Source organism: Patagioenas fasciata, chromosome 2 (assembly GCF_037038585.1).
Source record: "Patagioenas fasciata isolate bPatFas1 chromosome 2, bPatFas1.hap1, whole genome shotgun sequence".
Lineage (NCBI taxonomy): Eukaryota > Metazoa > Chordata > Aves > Columbiformes > Columbidae > Patagioenas > Patagioenas fasciata.
In genome coordinates, this window is record NC_092521.1 from 51,246,752 (window position 1) to 51,266,662 (window position 19,911).

The 19,911-nt window shown below is 39.8% G+C and overlaps 1 protein-coding gene across 3 annotated transcripts in view; it reads left to right on the top strand.

Annotated features, from left to right (window-relative positions):
• The first annotated feature begins 602 nt into the window (after positions 1–602).
• The window catches only part of ROCK1 (Rho associated coiled-coil containing protein kinase 1), an 88,595-nt gene continuing 69,286 nt past the window's right edge, over positions 603–19,911 (top strand). Inside the window, exon 1 of one of the 3 annotated variants that reach the window (XM_065830321.2) lies at positions 603–1,845. In XM_065830321.2, the coding sequence (XP_065686393.1) occupies positions 1,753–1,845 (93 nt within the window). In that variant the 5' untranslated portion in view covers positions 603–1,752. The remainder of the gene's footprint in view (positions 1,846–19,911) is intronic. The other 2 variants (XM_065830319.2, XM_065830320.2) reach the window with 2 other exon arrangements.

Below are 19,911 nucleotides of genomic sequence, written 5' to 3' on the forward strand. Positions count from 1 at the left end.
CGCCGCGGGGCGGGGGGGGGCCGGCCGCGCTGTTCCTCGCAAAGGCGCGGGCAGCTTTGAGGCGCCCTCAGGGATCCGGGTTAGCCGTACGGCGGGCAACGTCCTCTCCCAGCACCCTGCCAACCGCCGCCTTCCGACTCCCGACTGGAACGGCCGCGCTCCCCGATGGGACGCGGGCCCGTCGCTCCGCGCACGCCTTCGCGCGCACGCAACGCCCGCCGGAACCGCCCAAAGGCTGGCAGGGGGGAGGCACACAGAGGCGCGCTTCGCCCCACTTCCAGCAGGCCCCAGCGCCGCCGCCTAACTGCGGAACCCGCCCCGCTTCTACCGGGGCCGGGGCCGGGGCCGGGGCCGGGGCCGGGGCCGCTCTGAACGCGCCCCCTCCCCCCGCGCCGCCACGGCTGTTTGGCGCGCGCCGCCCACTCGCTCCCGCCGCCGCCGCCCCTCCCGCCCTCCCAAGTCTCGAGGGCGCGGCGCGAGCACGCCCCCTCCGACCGTTGAGCGGCGGCGCGGCGGGTGAAAGGGGAGCGGCGGCCGCACGCGCCCCCGCCCCGCGCGCATACCTTGTGCCTCCCTCCCCTCCCTGAGCCGTTCCTTCCGCGCATGCGTCCTGCGCCCCTGTCCCAGCCGCCTCTTCCCCCCCAGACTGTTCAAACAGGAAGGCGGACATGTTGGTGTCTTTCGCAGGTTTCCCCATAGCCGCCGCGGCCGGACCTTAAACTCTCCCCTCCCCTTAAGCCACCTCCTTCCCTCCTCCTTCTCACGCCTCAACCTCAGGTCGGTCCTGAAGTGGTTCGGGCTGCTGTCCCGTCCGTGAGGCAGAGGAGCGGGCGAGGGGCGGGAGCGGAGCCGGCGTTGGCAGCGGTGGGAGGCAGCGAGGAGCTACCGGCGGCCGCGCAGCGAGGAGGAGAGAGGAAGAAAGATGCTGTTGCAGTCTCTCCGCCGTTGAAGTGACTTGCCCCCTGCCCGCGGGGATCACTCGCAGTGGGGGCCGGGCCGGCCTGTGCTCGCAGCTGGCAGCCCTGCGCTGCCCGCCCGCCCGCAGCAGGCAGAGGGGCAGCCGCTCCCCCCGGCCCGCCTGGGCTCCCTCGCCCTGTGCCTATGGAAGGACCAACCCCACGACGCTGAGACACGCCGCCGAGAGGATTTTCCTACGGCTTGATTTTTATTTACTCTCACTTTTGCCTTGTTGGTGTGACTGCAGGTTTTTTTCCTCTCGTTTTTGCTTTTTCTTGTGATTTTCCGGGAAGAAAGCTACGCTTCGGAACGTGGCACCGGCCCGCCGCCGTCGCTCCTGCAGGGCGAGGAGGAGGAACCGCTACGCTGGCTCCTAGGGCGGCTTCCCCGGCTGGGAAAATGAGGTTGCTGAGACGCAGGGGCCCGAGCAGAGGAGGGAGAGAGAGGAAACCTGCTGCTGCAGGGCTGTGAGCAGCCCAGGAAAGTGCGTGCGTGCGTGGAGGAGGGGGGAGAAGCAGCCTCGTCCCCCCCGCCACGGCCGCGAACTCTTCGGTTTTCTGTCCCCTTGGCGGGGCAGCGTGGGGGATTTGCCTCAGAGACTTCTGTGATTGAAGGGATTTTGCAGGAAGCGGTCCTCAGCCTGGTATAGGCTGTGTGGTTTCTCTTTTGTGCTCGCTTGTTCCTGTTTTTTTGGTGTGTGTGTGTGGTTTGGTTTTTTTTTTTTTTTTTACATTTTCATTATTTTTAACCTAACTTTGCTCTGGAATAAGGGAAACTTTTTTTATCTCCGAAAACATGTCGACGGGAGAAAGTTTTGAGTCTCGGTTTGAAAAAATCGACGTGACTTTGAAGGACCCCAAATCCGAAGTGAACGTGGACTGTTTGCTGGTGAGTAGGGAGCGCCGATGGGCCCCCGGTCTCGTCTCCCCGAATTTCTTACCCTGTGGGACCGAATCTCGCACTCACGGCTGAGTCACCACCCTCCCTAACTCCGCACCAGTGTTTTGTTTACTCAGTGTTGAGCTGAGGGTGCGTGAATGTCTCTGTGCAGGGAGAACGGCTTTCATGCCAAGGAGGCGCCCGCCCGGTCCTGCCCCAGACTTGTCATCTCTCTTGCTTCGTGCACCTTTCTTTTCTTCACCGACTGTCCTGAGGGCGGTGGGCACTTTGTACAAAGGCATAATTCGTCAGTGTCAGGCCTGTGTGTGAGCAGGAGACTGTAAATAGCTTTGATATACTAATTCCCTCTTCAACAACGTGGTTTTTTTTTTTTTTTTGAGAGTGAGGTTCTCTTATGGCGTGGTTGGGCAATGCAGCACTTATTTCAGCCTGTTTAACGTGGACGTTTGCAAATGCGAACTAATGATGTGTAAAACAGAGCTCTGAGATTAATATGCCCTTACAGGTGGGGAAGTAGTCATGGCAGGGGTTCAAATGCATTTCAAACTAGTTGGTGTGCTAGGCCTGCGATACAGGGCTGCTTGCTTATTGCTTCTCTGCTTTACCGTACCTAATGGTTCAGCAGATCTCTCCGGTGCTGTCAGTGTTATAATTGCATCATAAGAAAGCAAACCATAACACTTCCTGACATAAACCCAACATCATTTGGTAGTTGCTTGACGAAAGTAGATGATGTTTGGGTTCTGATTATCGAAAGTATGTCAACAAAGTGTATGCCAAATCCAACCAATCTATTTGGGATGTAGCTGGGTACTTAGGTAAGCCTAGAGATACCCTTAAATAGTAGCAAATTGTAATTTGTACTTTTATGCTGAAGTAGAGAATTTATTTTCTTTGTAACAAGTGATAAAAGTTTTTTGGGTGGTTGTTGTTTTTTTTTCTGGCTTTGTCAGGAGGATAAATGAATTGAATTTGTTGCTAGCATGAACTCTGACATTTGAGGCTGGGGGAAGGGAGGTGTGGGGGTGGAGGTAGCTCTTAAATAGTCTGCCTTCATCTTCTGCTGCACGGCTCTTGCCAGGAAGCTTGCTTGAGCGCAAGGCAGTGGAGAAATGAAAATAATCTAATGAAAGAATTTGTAAAAGTTCATGATATTGTGTGCTCTGTTTAGCTTATTACTGATTTGTGAGCTTCTGAAGTGTTGACAGATCAAACTTACATCCCTGAATAAAAGCAGAGCCTTGTGCATATTGTTGCTACAGGGGAAAATAGCACTGCATCTTCCAGTTAACGTACTTCTTTTGATCTAGTTTACCTATTTGTCGTCTTAGAACCATGGTGAAGGTGAAGAGCTCTGATGTGTAGGATATATTGTGTCAGTTTCGACAATTCAAGACTACTGTCAAATCCTACTTTTTACACCCAGCTTCTATTGATAGATTTCAAGTATGTAGATCCAGTTAAGAGTCCAGAGGTTGGTTGGTTTGTGGTGGTGGTGGTGTTTGTTTGGTTGTTGTTGGTGGTGTGTTTGTGTGTGTGTGGTTGTGTGTTTTTTTTTTTTTTTACATTAACCATAATTCAATTTGCTAGTATGTGCTTTAATGCTGACCATACTATGGGGACCTTCCTGCAGTGATAGTAAGGAGGCTGCAGGTATCAAACATGTAGTTGATAGTATCTTTAACTCTATTCCTTCACATTTTAATCAGTTTATGGATTTGTCCCTTTTCGGTTATCTTAATCGTGATTTGGAGCTAAGCTGTAGTTAGTTTGGGAATCAACTTGTTGGGATGCTTCCTGTCATGCTTGTTGTAAAGTTTTGGAACATATGTTTGCATCTCAGATCTTAAGAATATCCTTTAAAGTGTGAATTTTTTAGGAATCTTCTGAGATTTTGGGGCATACCTTTGCGTTTTCTTTAAAATCAGCTTCTTATGGTATATTAATCAGAATTATGTTATCATGGGTGTTGTGTTTTGGTGTTTTTTTTTTTTTTTTTTTTTTTTTTTTTTTGCTAGGCCCAGTTACAGATACTGTTCTTTTAAACTAGTACCAATTCAAAAAGGAAGTACTTATGAAGACATCAGCTGGCTGTTTAACTTCTTCCGTGTTTGGTCACTATATCGGTCTCTCTGTTGGCTGGGCTTGTGTTTCATCTCTCTCATCTGGAGTTGATTCTTGAACTCTTCTATAGAATTTAAGTATCATAACCCTTTCTAAAGACTTTAAATATTTTACACCCATTCTTAGTGTGACAATTCACACTACAAGCATCATTCTTGGCCCAAGGTATTATATTATTGATATATCAAAAGCTTCATAATATATGTAGTTATTTTTTTAAGGAAGAAATGCTGAGGTGTGGGTGTAATTGTTATACACTTAAAATCACTTCTAAGATGTACACCCTGTTGCCCTCTCCCCAGCCCCTGTTTGAAGAGGGAAATTTGTCAGTCTCTAGGTCTGGTACACTTAAAAAGATCTATATTTTGTGATCAGACTCAATACAAATGAAAACATCCTTTTTTTTTTAAATAAAACATTTAAAATCTAAAATCTTTTTTTTCCCTTTGATTAAAGTTGTGAATTGATATTATTTTTAATAATTTTCACTTTTCCTGTGCAAAGGTGTTAGCTAACTGTGTGTATCTGAGTGGTAATATATTAATAACTGATACACAGCCACATTAAATTCAGCATCTGATATTGTATATGTGTAGGCTTAAAATGCTGGAGTTCCTTTAGTTTCAAGAAAAGCCTTTTGGCTGTGTGAAGAAAAGTCTCAGCAATGCCCTTAGCTTCTCTTACTATGTTTTTATCCTCTTTAGCTTTAATTCGTTTTGCTTCTATTCTTACTCTTTTTCCCCATCAGTTTGTAGCCCCTGTAGACTAAAAGGCAAGCGTGGAGTAACCTTTAAATCAGTCTTGTAACCGTTTTGTAAGTGCCATAAGCTAGGTTCTGTGTGCTAGAAAGATTCTAAATTTGTATGTGAAGTAGAATGAAAACCCTAAGAAAAGGGAGAGGGCTAATACAAAGGAAGGCATGTTACTGTTTCAGGAAGGTGTGGGAGAAGAGTGCTGACAACAGAGCAGGCGGAAGAGACACACTGAGGACTATGCAACTCCAAATGCTGCAGGAAGGAAATTCATAAACCTGAGGTGCAGGAGAGAGATGTGTTTATTTTTCCTGTTTTCTCTTATGCAACTGTAATAAAAAGAGTAAGAAAACTGACTAAGTTCCAACTGACTGTAACTAATTATTTTTTTTTTTTTTTCCTTTGGGGCTTCCATGCACTTGTTTCAGTACTAGGCTGGGAAATCATAGATAGGTTGCCTTTTTTGAAGAGCCATGAAAAGACCGAAGCCTAAGTTCTGTGTAAAGTAGGTGCCACAGGGTAATGTAGTGCTTTTTCTCAAAAAATCAGGTACTAGGAGTCCTATAATCCTAAAAAGATCTAGTAAGACTCTGTTAGGTAGTCACACTCTAGGGTGTGCAATGATCCAGATACTGGTGAATACCATAGGCGTGCTAAGTAGAGCCAAAGGCGATGTAAGTAACTAGCTATTAACTTGAGCTTAGTGTATCATTAATGATGTTGGGTAAAGTCGTATTCAATGAACATACTTCTACAACAATTTTGGAATAAACCAGATTTCTTTTTCCTCTGTTTCTCACTAAATCCTTGGTGTTTATGGGCTTCTAGTTTTTGGAGAGTGGGGAGGGAGGGCTGTAACAGGTAAATGGATGCGAGACATTTTGACCTGAACCTGCCTATGCTTTTGATTCAAAAATAGCTAGTAAATTTTAATGAAATGGCTTTTTGATGCTCTCTCTGCTCTGATTCTAACTCAAAAAGAATTTTTTCATGTTTTATGTAGATACTTGAGTAACTCAGTTATTCAAGTACTTAGTCAATTACCTGAGTGGTTAATTATTTTTTTTAACTAAAGACTCTTGATGGTTTTAAATCTTCAAAGATATGAAATGTTTCACTTGTTCAGCAATTTGGCTTCAAATTAGCTGACAACAGTAAACATTGTGTATGACAAACTTGTTTTATGTAGTCTCAAGAGGCTTTTGTTTTGGTTGCACCAAAAATACATAGCTACAGAGTGTGATTTCACCTGTTTTTCTGCTGTCTGTTTCATTTCAGCTTTGCACAGGAAAAGGTGAAATGATATTATCTTTGTGATAGGAGTTCTGAATCTTTATTGTCACTAGACTTCTGAAGACCTTGTCGTTAGGGATTTGGTAAATAAAGAAATAAAGAATATAACTAGAAGTACCTAACTTCCAAAGTTCTTATCTATCAAAATAACTGTCAAAAAATCAACTTCGCTGAAACCACATTAACTCTTAGAATTTGAGTGATAAAATGTTAGAGAAACTTGGTATCTGAGAAACTTATGCATTTACCTATGAAGCTCATGTATAGAAAAAAGCGGAGTTGGAACGTTTGCAGATTGTCAGCTTTGAAAAGCTATAAGTTGTCTGGGAGTGGTTCAAAGTAAGGGGAAATGTCATGGTTGACTAAATCTCCTTGGATGTGTTTCTACCATGCTTAAGATCCAAGTGCAAGGTCCGTTGTTTGGGTTGGGGCAGTCACCAGTATCAGTACAGATTGGGCATGGAATGGATTGAGAGCAGCCCTGTGGATAAGATCTTAGGGATATTTGGAGGGAATATCTGAATAGCTCTCTTTTGACAGAGAGGCTTTTTACCAGAGCCTGTAGTTACAGGACAAGGGGCAATGGTTTTAAACTGAAAGATAATAGACTTAGGTTGGACATAAGGATGAAGTTTTTTACCGCAGGGTTGGTAAGATGCTGAAAGAGGTTGTCCACAGAGGTTATGGATGGCTCATCACTGGAAGTGTTCAAGGCCAGACTGGCTGGGACTTTGAGCAGCTTGGTCTAGGAGAAGGTGTCCCTGCCCATGGCAGGAAGGTTGGAACTAGGTGATATTTAAGGGTCCCTTCCAGCTCAAATGATTCTGTGATTCTGTAGTTATATATAAAATAAAACATCTGGCTGACCTAGAAATATAATTCTGTGTCTTCAAGTTACCACGTCCAAGCTTTATATGCAAAACTGATTATGTTTGCAGATTAATATTACCTGATCATCACTGAGAACTATGAAATGTACAGGTTGTTGTGAAATTAATGATAAAATAGGTAACTTGGTGTATTAAAGGTAAAATGCAACTGTAAGACGCCTTTGTAAATGCAAGAAGTTGGTGCATTCTCATTTCAGGTTGCACTTCTTTAGAAGAATTTTGTAATATTACGTAAGCTTCTAGAAAGTTAACAGTAGAGATGGTGGGACTGTCAAAATGTTAGCATCTGATTCACAGTGTATAGTAGGTTTTATACAGAAATAACAGTTAACTTAGCCGATTCTTCTGCTCATAAAACTAGAGGCTATAGGAATGTAATTTATTTTTCCTATAAAAATTTTTAATCACTGATGATAATAGAGAGTTGATGTTAAGACACGTTTCAACGAGAGGAATAAAAAACACAACTGAAACCCTGTACTAGATTATAAATGCTCTTATCAAGTAAAAATATTTGTAAACAACGTTGTCTTTCCTGGCAACTGTGGAGTGTTCTAGTTTTGTGGTAGTGGGAAGGAAGAGGGAAACACCTGGAATTTGTTTGCAGGACAAATTGAAAATCAACCTGCTGGTCTGTAAATCTTGGAGGACAATTACAGCTTCAGGAGCCACTCATTGAGAACTTAAAAAATATTTAGAAACAGTGTGAGCAGATGATATTGGTAGCCTCACAGTTGGTGTTAGCAGAATTCCCTAGGACATACTGTAGTACTACATAAAAATAAAAAGCTTTTTCAGGTCTCTTAGCAAGTAATACTGAGATGTTTGTCTCGATACAGGATGTTTATCTTGAATTTGAGAGGTTCTAAAACATGTAATTAAAACCTTTTTTTTGTATGTTTCTCGATGCTTTTTATTGAAATTCCTTTGTCAACAAGAAATTGCAGTTCCAAGTGGAGATGCTGAAAAAACTGAACTTCCTTCTTTGACAACAAAATTAGAGAATGGCTGAAAATTATTCCGTCTTTACCTTAATTTGTCTAGTCATTCAAGCAGCAGTAAAGGCAGAAGGCTGATGAGTCAATATTGGTAAAACTGTAAGCACTATGCAGACATCCAGTTATAGTTCCTTTAAAACAAATGCAGATAATACCATCTTTTAGCTTTCTGAGTAGCCTGCTGAAATAGACATCCGAATTAACAGTGGTTGAACAAGAGCTAAAACTTGATCTTTGTGTAGAAATGTGGTTTGGAGCTCTCCTTGTCTATAGTGTTCTGCTCTACTCAGTCAATTTGATCTCCTGTAGTGTAATCTTCAGTCAAGTTTCTTCTTGGGCTTTTCAGTATTGGTGGACATCCAAACAACATCAGCAGAGTATAACATGATGTCGTGTATCTTCAGTTACAGCAGTCTAGAGGCTGTCTAGGCAAGCAGCACTTGCTTGGTCCGGTTAGTTACCTACCCTGCTAAGGGAGAACTAGCACAGGCTCAGTACCAGGTTCTAACTAGAGTACAGGTCAAAGTCTGTTCTGATACTTGTAAAGGATTGGCTTTAACTAACTGAAAGATTGCCACTCCCTGTCAATATTTATACCATACAGACTGTCATGGGGACAGTACCTAAGATCTTTTTATTAATAGGTCCTAATTTAAATCCAGCTGCTGATTTCTTTATTTTAGCTTTCCCTCTTAAATTTCTCATGTGTGTTCATTTTCCTGTTTCTTTTATGAAGTTGAGAAATACGTGGAAGTTTTCTTGTGTGTGGTTTTTTTTTTTTCGTGGTCAGAGATGATGCAAAGACCTGATGCTTTGAAACCTCTGTAGAAAACAGTATACAAACTAAGCCTTTATTTTGGGCTGTAGGTTGTAACTACCTAAATGTGCTTCTAGTTTGTGTGTCTGGGCTATAGAACTTATGATTGATCTAGAAACACAAATGGAGTATGTACTTTTTTCTCTGAAGATTTTCATGAGTTATAATATTAATTTAAAAATATAACTAAGAAATCCTTGAATTCCAGTAGTTATACAAATATTGAGTAACTGTGTCTTTATCTTTTTTCTCTTAAAAGCTCCATAGTATCCAGATAGCGCTGCATTGCATTCATATGTATTAAATTCCAAGGTATGAATATGTTCAGAGGAAAACTGATACTTCCTGGTAAAGTCTATTGATGTTAGATATCTACCTCTAAAATGTAGTAATGAAAGATAGCAATTTTTCTGTGTAGTCACTGACTGCTCTGAAAATGTTGTTTGTGTGGAGTCTTGGCTTTCTTAGCCATTATTTGCTAAAAAAGAAAAGCCCAGACTACCCAAAATTAAGTATGTCATCTGAAATGCACCTTCCAAAGAAGAAGAGGCCAGAAGCTTCTCCTGAAATCTGGAGATTTCAACTAGCAAATTTTTTCCCTGTTTCATGACTGGGGAAGTTGCATTTCTCAGAAGATGGTTAGTACAACTTGTATTTTAGCTGTAATGGTCATTTAAAATGGGAACACGTGAAAGAAGGATGGTTCGTGCTGCCCACTGATGCTATGCTTGCTATTCCAAGAAAATCAAGATATTGAGATAAAATTAGTTTCTTTATGTCCATATTTTGATTAGAAGCTTCTAAAGAAAACTCAAATTAGTTTCTTCTGTCTAAATCAGTTAGTTTGGAAGATGATTTGGATGTCTGACTTTTTTTTTTTTTCTCAGCTATGGCTGAGAAAGCAATTTGTACATATAGTATCTGTAATTACTGTGTGCTTAACAAGCACTGCTGCAAACACATAGTTGTGCTGATTCAAGAACCTGACTGATGCCTTGAAACCAAAGCTAAAAAAAGACAAAAAGGGGAAAACAATGAGTGAAACACTGTACAGGTATTTTCTCAAAAGCTGGAGAATCACAGAACTGTAGAACAACCCAGATTGAAAGGGACTTCAGAAGGTCATCTGGTCCAACCCTCCATGGGAAAGGGAGCCTCCATGAGGCTATCTTGAAAACCTCCAGTAATGGGGACTCCACTGTGTCTCTCGAAAGATTGTTACAGGGACTGATGGTTCTCATTGTAAATAACTTATTTCTTATATAGATACAAAGCTCTCCCTGTGCAACCTGTACTCAATTACCATTGTCTTCTCCATGTGGCTCCTTGTGTAAAGACAACCTCTATCCCCTTTGTAGCTGCCTTTTAAGTCCTGGAATATTGCGATGAGGTCCCCCTTGAGCCTTTCTCTTCACCAGGAAGACTACTTCAGTATTCCCTCACAGGGCAGGTTCTCCAGCCCTTTGATCTTTGTGACCCTCCGTCAGACTCTCTCCACTCTCTGTGTCTTTGTTGAATTGTGGGGACCAGAACTCCACTCCAGATGCAGCCTGACCAGCACTGAGTTGAATGATGACATCTTCATATCTGCTAGTAATGCTCCTGGGAATGCAGTCCAGGATCCAGTTTGCCTTTGGTGCTGCTGCAGTGCTTTGCTGTCTCATGTCCAGCTTGTTGACCACCAGGAACCTCAAGTTCTTTTAGCAAGGCTGCTCCCCAGCCACACAGATCCAAGTCTGTATGTACTACGTTCTTTGGTTATGTTGTCCCAGATGCAAGACTGTGCACTTGGCTTTGGTAAACTTCATAGTGTTCTTACTTACTGTTTGAACCTGCCCAGATCTCTCTGTAAGATGACTCTCCCTTCTGATGTGTCTACCTCACCACCCAGTTTAGTGTCATCAGCAAACTTGGTGAGGGTACTTTCAATCCCGTCATCTAGCACATTTATGAACATGTTGAACAGTGTCCACTATCCACACATGGAAGACCCCACTTGTGACAGGCTGACAGCCTGAATAAAAAGCCCTGGCTACTGAGAGATCTTGAGATATTTTTAAAATATTTGATGTCTCACCAAAATGAACTCTAATTCAACTACATACTAGCAAACTTTATACAGATAATTATTTGTGCCATTTTGATGTCATCACACAGGATATAGAAATATTCTCAACATAGTTGCTTCTAACAAAATCTGGAGCAGGAAATTGTAACTTCACTGTATTGGAAACAAAAACTCCTATTAGTTATTGTGAAGCGTGAGTACTTCAACTGAATTTGCATGGTTTTTTATTTTAAAGGAAAATGCATGTCAGGACTTCATGTGATATATATAAAATTACCGTGAATGGACTGAACATAAGTCTTTCTTTCTAGCCAACTCATTTATTTCATTATGATCTCAAGTGATTAATGAAGCTTTTCACAGAAAGGCTTTCCTGGAAACCTGGAAAGCACACCTTCAGAAGTCAAGTAAAAGGCAAGCAATAGTTGCATTTGAATTTGTTAAGACAGAAAAACACTACCTACTCTGTATGTAAGGATAACAAGAAGGAGAATTATTTCAGAGAACTAATGAACTTTACTTCTTACAACCCTCAAACTAATTAGGTCAATAAAACATTTTAGTGATTTTTTTCCCCCTTTCTTCCAGTGATTGCACTATGGGAAACTATGTCAAACAGGAGCAGCCTCCTGTTATACTACTGAGCATTTTCAGCTGAGCACTGGTCACTGTAATTTATAAGCTTAAACATAGTTTAAAATGCATACATCTTCATTTCAACAGCTTCATATAAATGCACAAACAGCCAGGCAGTACTGAACTTTTTCCTTCAAAAGCATCATGTTTCATGAGCTGTTCTTAATTTGTCTCCAATTTTCCCCACTAGAAAATAGAATGCCTACCACACAGTCTATGTAGTTAGAGACCAACAAACTTAATGAACATTAAAGTTTCCATGCTACTAAAAACTTTAAGGCATTGTAAAAGTTTATTATCCTGAAGAAAAGTAATTTTTAGACTTGTGTACTAGTATATACTAATATACAAACTAAGTTTTTTTCACTTAAAAACAATATCTTGCAGCCACAAGTTTAGGTTCAGATAAGTTAGTTTCCCCTGTCTGTTTATCCTTAACTAAAGGAAATAAAACTCTAACTCAAAATACTTGAGAATCTGAGAGCGATGCCTTATCTTAAAATAACACAGTTTAACATTGCATCTTCATTGGTATGTTATACATAGACTCACACCTTGCTTTTGATGTAGTTTAAAAATTCTTTTTGTGGAGTTTTGTCATTGATATTTGCCACATGTGCTTGAAGCTTGATGTTGGCTTTTCAGATACACCATGGTACCACCATCGAAATTTCCCTATCTCTTAAAAAGAGTACAAACAATAGCTTGCCTCCATGCCATCAAACTCACAAATCAGGGAGGAGGAAAGAAAAAAGTACTTCTTTATTTTAGATGAAGGAAACAGAAATTCAAAACAGTCTCACAGAAAGCCTGAAGAAATCAGGAAGCCTTGACATAAGTCATCATAAGCCAAACAAACAATTCCAACCCCAGAATCATCTTTAATTATAAACTTCCTAATTTCCCTGCCCATTTTCCAAACCTCATATTTGTATTTATATCTTACAGAGAGACAAGACTTAGTTCTACACAAAGAACATTTTCTTTTGGTTCTTGTTCCCTACCACCATCCCGTAAGTGAGATCTGTTTTGTGTTCTGCAGTTAGTCAAAAGTACCAAAGGACAATATCACAATTTTATACTACACTGATGGTCTGTATTTGTTGATATTTCATTTACTAAGTAGGAGGAAAAAAAAGAGGATAATATGGCACAGCAACCTTTGATTTCAACTTCCATGTATTTTCAGGTGAGATTTTTACTCAAACAAGAGAAAGTATTAAAATGGAATGATTGACTTTCCACACAGTTTCTTTTTAAAACTATTAAGAATGAAGTAATTTATAGTAGGCACGCATCCATTGCATGAACTTAAGAATTAGCTTGACGGCCTGTGTATAGACAGATATGGCATTGCTGACAAAATTACTTCTTTGCCTGTCCAATTAGTCACTTTTCCTATCAGAACTTGACTACTTCTTCTGCAGTAGAAGTGAAACAGAAATTAACTGATCTGAACAGGGAAGAGCATGAGATCTTGACAGAGTTCTCCTGAATATGGTGGACCTAATGAGAGTCTTCACAGCTTGCTTCAAAACAACAGTGTGACTAGTTCTGGAGATTTCTCCAACTGTTTGATTTTTACAAGCCGAAAGTGTCTCCGAAGACTTTAAGGTTATGCTATACCCAGAAACTATATGTACAAAACAATTTGTGGAGTATTAGAAAGGCTGAGAACAGCCACAAGCATTTTAGTAAAAGACAGAAGACAAAAGCTTTTCCAGGAAGCATGGTAATCTGTTATCTACAGAGAGTCTAGCTTCTTAATGACATCTTCAATTCCAAATTCAGTGTACTAAATAAATAATAAAAAAACCCCACCCACAACCCAAACAACAAAACATGCAACCAAAAAACCAACCCAACAAAACACATGATCACTTCAGTAGCTCAGCTCTCAGTCCATAAGCCTTAACAGGCATTTTGTTATTTCCATTGCTGTCTTTGTTAGTCCCTGTTTCAAAAGCTATGACAATTATTGCTAATACTAGCAGGGGAAAAAAAACCTGAAGTCCTAATAAGTCTACTATTTGGTTGGCACCATTTTTGGTCTTGTATTACCAACAAGAAGATACATAGCATGTAACAGCATGTTTGAATGATCCCAACACCACCAGAAACAATATAATAGGTGTGCTGGAAATTGTTTAATTGGCAGCGAACTTAATAGTAATTGGAGTTTAAAGAAGAGGCAGCAGGTCACAGAAGATGTACTAGAGCAAGAAACAAACTGCTGGGTAGACTGAAGTGGCAGAAGAACCTTTCCTCTTCGCAAGGAGAGAGTAAATTCTTTCAGCTTAGTACTGACAGGATTCTTTGCATGCTTACAATTGAAGCTACTTTCTAAGAAGAGATTAGTATAATAATACATTACTGTAATAAGATTTCATAACAAAGAAGGGCTCATGAGGAAATCGTATGATTCCACCTCTAACACTGACAGCTGTGCATAATATCAAGATGAAGTTGTGAGGCACCAGTATTGCCTCTATTTTCAACTACAGCTTCATGTCCTGCCTAGTATTGTTCCATCCAACCTGGCATCTGTGAAAAGGCATCAGGAAACAATAACCAGCAAAAACTCAGTGTCCTACCTTCAGCTTTGCTCCTCCTTGAAGGATCTTCCCCATCAACTCCTACTCTATCATCTCCTGGCTGGAGAGGCTTCCTCCCCTCCTAAGGACCTTAACACAGAGTCACTTCACACTTGTAGTCAAAGTTGCTCCTAGATTTCGGTGGTGGAATTAACACACTGGACTCTGTCATCCACACCCCAGGAAGACTGTGCCTGTTGTACTGACACCTGACACTTCAACTTCTACCACGGGCAGTCTCTCATCCCTCTTCACCTTGCCCCCACAGATATGGAAATCACAATGCTACCAAGGTTCAGAATCACGAAAGACTGAAGTGTCATTTCTAGAGTGTAAATTCGACATCAGAGCAAGGCAAATTCTTTCCTTTTTCCTCCAACAGAAGAATTCTACATCTAATCTGTTTCAAGTCCAGTCACAGATTAAACTTAATGAGTTTACCAATTCATAGCAACTGTCCTCTCAGATACAAACCCTTATGCTTAAAATCTCCAAATCTGCAATTGCCTCCATGCAAGGAGTTCCCCTGGTCTTGTGGCAGATGCCTTTCAGAAAATTATTTGGGCTACAAAGAGGTTTACTGACCAGGTTAAGAAGACTAAAACATTTAAAGAACTCTGCAGATAAATGCAAAATGAATACTGATGACTTTTCTGTTTAGTTTTGCTGAACTTTTTTCTCTGCTATGAAGTGTCAATCAAATAAACTTACTGCTGTGTAGTAGAAAATCACAGATTCCCCAGAGTAGTTGTGGAGTTTACTGCCTCTGAGATACTCAAAAAGCCATCCTGGGCAACCTGCTCCAGGTGGCCCTGCCAGAGCAGGAGGGTTAGACAACATGACCTCTAGAGGCCTCTCCAGAATCAATCATCATGTGAAATAACAATCATTTGTACTCAACAAAATACTGCTTTAACTGTGCACACAGTATTAAATATTAAAAAGTCAGGCATCGAAATCATCTTCCAAACTAACCAATTTAGACAGAAGAAACTAATTGTTGAGTTTTCTTTAGAAGCTTCTAATCAAAATATGGACATAAAGAAACTAATTTTATCTCAAGATCTTGACTTTCTTGGACTATTAAGCGTAACATCAGTGGGCAGCACGAACCATCCTTCTTTCACGTGTTCCCATTTTAAATGACCATTACAGCTAAAATACAAGTCGTACTGACCATCTTCTGAAAAATGTAACTTCCCCATCCATGAAACAGGGAAAAATTTGCTAGTTGAAATCTCTAGATTTCAGGAGAAGCTTCTGGCCTCTTCTTCTTTGGAAAGTGCATTCCAGATGAAATACTTAATCTTGAGTCCCCATTACTGGAGGTTTTCAAGATAGCCTAATGGAGGCTCCCTTTCCCACGAAGGGTTGGACCAGATGACCTTTTGAAGTCCCTTTCAATCTGGGCTGTTCTATGGTTCTGTGATTCTCAAGCTTTTGAGAAAATACCTGTACAGTGTTTCACTCATTGTTTTCCCCTTTTTGTCTTTTTTTTTAGTTTTGGTTTCAAAGCATCAGTCAGGTTCTTGAATCAGCACAACTATGTGTTTGCAGCAGTGCTTGTTAAGCACACAGTAATTACAGATACTATATGTACAAATTGCTTTCTCAGCCATAGCTATCAAGGTCCCATTTTCTGACGTGACACTATGCAGGATATGATATCTATGCTGAGCAGCACAGTGTTCATGTCATTTGTCTTGTAATATCAGATCTAGTCAGAATTTTTAAAAAAAAGGGCTTATGGAGAAAAATCTTTAAATCTAGTGGTATGAAGAGATGGAAGAAACTCAACCACAGAATGCATCTGCAACAAATCTAGTTTCTAAATGGAGGAAAAGATAAACTGCTGCTAGATATATTCTTAAAAAATGTTCAGCCTAAATGGCAACTATAAATTGCAATTTATCTGAATTTTCCAAGGAAATAAAGTGACTCCTATGGAATTAATTTTTTTTCTGTGATTGCCATTCAAGTGAAGATGAATTCCTCCTTCTGTCTGGAAGGAGGAAAAAAAATATTCCCAATACTTAAACCACCAAGTTCACATTATCCATTTAGATTGGGAAAAAAATCTCTGCTGAGAGAAATTTGCAAAACGATCAGGAGCTAGTAGGAGTTCTTACACGCTCTGTAGGTTTTGTCTCATGATTGCTTCAGGTGAGAAGTTGCTCAATTACTATATAACTCTCCAAATTCAGAATTAGCATAGAATGAACTTTTCACTAAATGGGATATAATTATTTTTCATGAGCATGGCAGTAATTATTTGGATTATTAAAGATTGTTACTATATACAGTCAGCTCTCATTAAGCAACAGTTAAGTTTTACTGCATGCAGATATGTAGTTTATTTGGGCATAGAATTATGACTTCAAGGATGTATATCGATACACTTTCAAAAGATAGCTGAAGTAGTTGGTTGAATCAAGTGTCTTTCTGATGGAACTGATGGAATTAAAAAAAAATGCCCAGACTGTGCTCTGATTTCACGTGTATTTTTTTCTCAAATTATTATTCTGTAATAAAACTTAAAAGTGGCAGAGATTCATTTCAGAATTTCATTTTTGTAATCAGATGGGTGTTAGGGTGATCTGGCCAGGTCCAGGTCAGTGTCCATCAAGAATGAGGCCCACAGTCTTGCTGCAACAGCATCTTGTCTCTATTTTTTAAGTCAGTGCCTAATACAGCTACCGCCTTTGTGCTACATGCAGAAGCTGTAGTACTTAGATATATGCCTTTTAAAATTTACCTTCCTTTTATGTTTTGGGTTTTTCAGGGTGAGGGGGCAGCTACATTAATTAATAGCAGGAGATGTATGGGATAAAAATGTGTTAGGAAAACTCTGTGGCATGGGCAAATCAAATACTAGCTAGTGGTTATGGTCTTTTCTAGGTCGCAGTTATGTGAGGCATCCTCCATTCACTTTTGAAGAAAGTAGCTGCTCCAACATCTGCTGTGCCAAATGGGCAAAGTCAAGCACTATTTCTGTGGTATGGCAAGGAAAAGAGGTTAAATAGGGATATCTTTTAGTCATCTGTTTACCATCAGCTTTCTTTTTGTGTTTCAACTAGTTCAGGATACAATGTATTGGTAGTTGACTCTTGACAGATGAATTTATCTTTGAAGACACTTGAAGGTATGCATTTAGCTTTTTACAGAAAGCAGCAAATTTATTCTGAAGATGGGATAAGAAATGTAAGTTATAATGTCTTAATATTGGCTTTGTCATTCTTAAGGTCTTACTGCTGGCTCTACCATACTTATTGAAGGCCTTGGCATTTTGGTAGTTAAAAATCAAAATATGTTTTTGACATGCTCATGATACTGAACCGTTTTTAGAAGCAGACCAAGTCAGATTGTAAGATCTTCAGAAGGTTTTAAGTTGTTAAGATTAACTTCTGTGTAGAAACAGCATGTGACAATATAGAACTACTCAGCTCTTTTTTCTGAATTTTCTGGCTCTTGTCTTCTGGACAGTCATGAACTTTCATACTGGTTTTCAGAACTTGTCTATTCCTAAATGGGTTCGGTTTGACTCTTTTACTTCTGCCGTGTTCTTATTTCCTAACAGCAATTTGTACAAAAAAGAGCTATAGTCAAGGATATCGTAAGTGATGTAGTTATCTCTTAACCTGCATTCTCATTTGTAAACATTTACTTTTAAGTAAATCTGTTGTCCAGAGAATAAATGGATTAAGAGGTTTTTCAATTAGGTAAGATTATGTAAGATCTGAGATTTGTCATGCCATAGTTTGATAGGTAGATAAAGGGACAAAATTATTAAAGGACCAGTTCACATGCATGTCCCTGAAATCCAAATTGGAAGGAGCAAGAAAGCAAGCTCTAAACAGTTGAATATGATCTGGTCTGAAAGTTGATCTACAGTGATTCAAAAAAGAGACAAAGTTAATTTCTTTTTTTGTTTGCTCCAAATCATACAGTGTGGTATCTTGACTGAAGCAACTAAGGGTTTTTTGAGTGTGTTTTACATGACACTGTTAGATGAAATGCTGCATTGCTTGTCTTCTCTGAAGACTTTGTCTTAAATGTACAGCTTTGCATCATTGAACTACTTATAAATTTTCAAGTGCTAAAGAATGTATTTCCTGCAGTTTTTGGTCTGTCTTACTTCTCCTGTCCAGCAGTTTTAAAAATGTGAATCAAAATGAAAGTGATAGGTCATTAAAAAAAAAAAATATTTTTAAGAGCTGATTCTTTATGATGTGTAGATGTATGTATACAGAATGTATACACACAAACACACTTCCTGCTGTTAGACATTTCCTAATGCCAAATGGTTGTTTTTTTCCTTTTCTAAATTAAATTGCTTATCTGTAATTCAGAGTCTAGTTAACTTTAATAACAGAGCTTACTTCAATGCCAGTGAATTTTGTTTGAATACCACAAAAGATGTAATTTTTTTCTTAATTTCCTCTTAAGTCTCTGAGGCTAGGTAAATATTTTCAGTTACAAAATTATCGTGGTTGGTAACAAGTATCTCTTTCCAAAATGGCTGTTAACATGCATTAATTTAGAATAATAGAATAGTTTGGGTTGGAATTTATTTAGCTATTTATGTAGTTCTTCAGAAATTGGCTCTGTGATCCAGCAGGGACTTCAGGAAATGAAGCGCAGGAGGTGTAACTCAGAATTCTTGAAACAATGCTACTGCTCTTTAATTATGTTCTGGAATATCACTTGTTGATATTTTACCACATTTAGAGATTGGGAACCTGCTTTACTAGGTGTTATACACAGAATTTGTATGGGTGGGAAGTAGCAGATACTACCTGACTTGACTAGACATGGCTTTTGAACCACTGGTTATAGATATATGTCTACACATACAGTATCACAATGTCCCGTAGTTCATACAGATTTCCAAGAAAGTAGGTCCTTTTTTTTGGCTTTTTTTTTTTTCTTTTTTAATTGGATGTTGGAAAAATGCTTTTGTAAAACAAATGCTGGGGAAAAAAAAAAACACATAGAAATTGGATGCAAGCCAAACACAACCTTTCATTAGCTTTTGTTTTACTTTTTAGAAAACACGTTTTTATCAGGTTTGATCTCTGCTTAATGAGAAACAAAGTGACAGCTACTCAAAATAGTTTGTGGGATGGAAGAACAGAAAATGTAATGTTAGTGTGCAGTGTGCTCTGATTTGTTTCATGGCAGGCTTTTATGGTGTGACAAAAACATTGCTTACCCTCATCTCCTGTAGAGATTAAGTTAATCAGCCCAAACTCAGCCTTGCTCCCTTGTAAGGACAGGCAGGAGAGATTTTGACAAGATTCTATGGTAGTGGCAGTGGTCCAGACAGCCCTGGCTCTCTTTCCTCTTGGGTTAAGATTTGTTTTCTCCCTTCTTCTAAATTTAAAAGAAAATCATGCCTTTGGAGGCCATATATCAATCTGCTGCATCCTCTTTGGGAGGGGGTGTGTTTTTCTCAAGTTCTGAAGTGGAATGTTGGGAGAATGGTATTAGGGAAGAGCTGACTTACTCATTTGTATCAATCAAGCTGGAAAACTTGGTGGAAGCGTTGGTTTTCAGCTATTTCTTTGAATTTTAGTATTTTTCATCCCTATAATAGCAGTATCTAAACTTGGTGAAAATGTTGAGTGTTCTAAAAGTTCAATACCACTGTTTTATGAAGTTCTGCTGTTTATGTCTCATACTTGAGCAACTGTATTAGAACTGTGTTTCATGCTTGAGCAACTGTATTGAAAATGTTGGGACATACTTTAATGGTATATGAAGTCAATGGCTTTAGTTTTCCTCAAGCTTTAGTGTCAAGGCTTGAAAGGAACATAGAAAAACTAATTTGCATTTTCCTAAATGAACTTGCAGACCTGATAAATCACATAATCTCTGGGCCC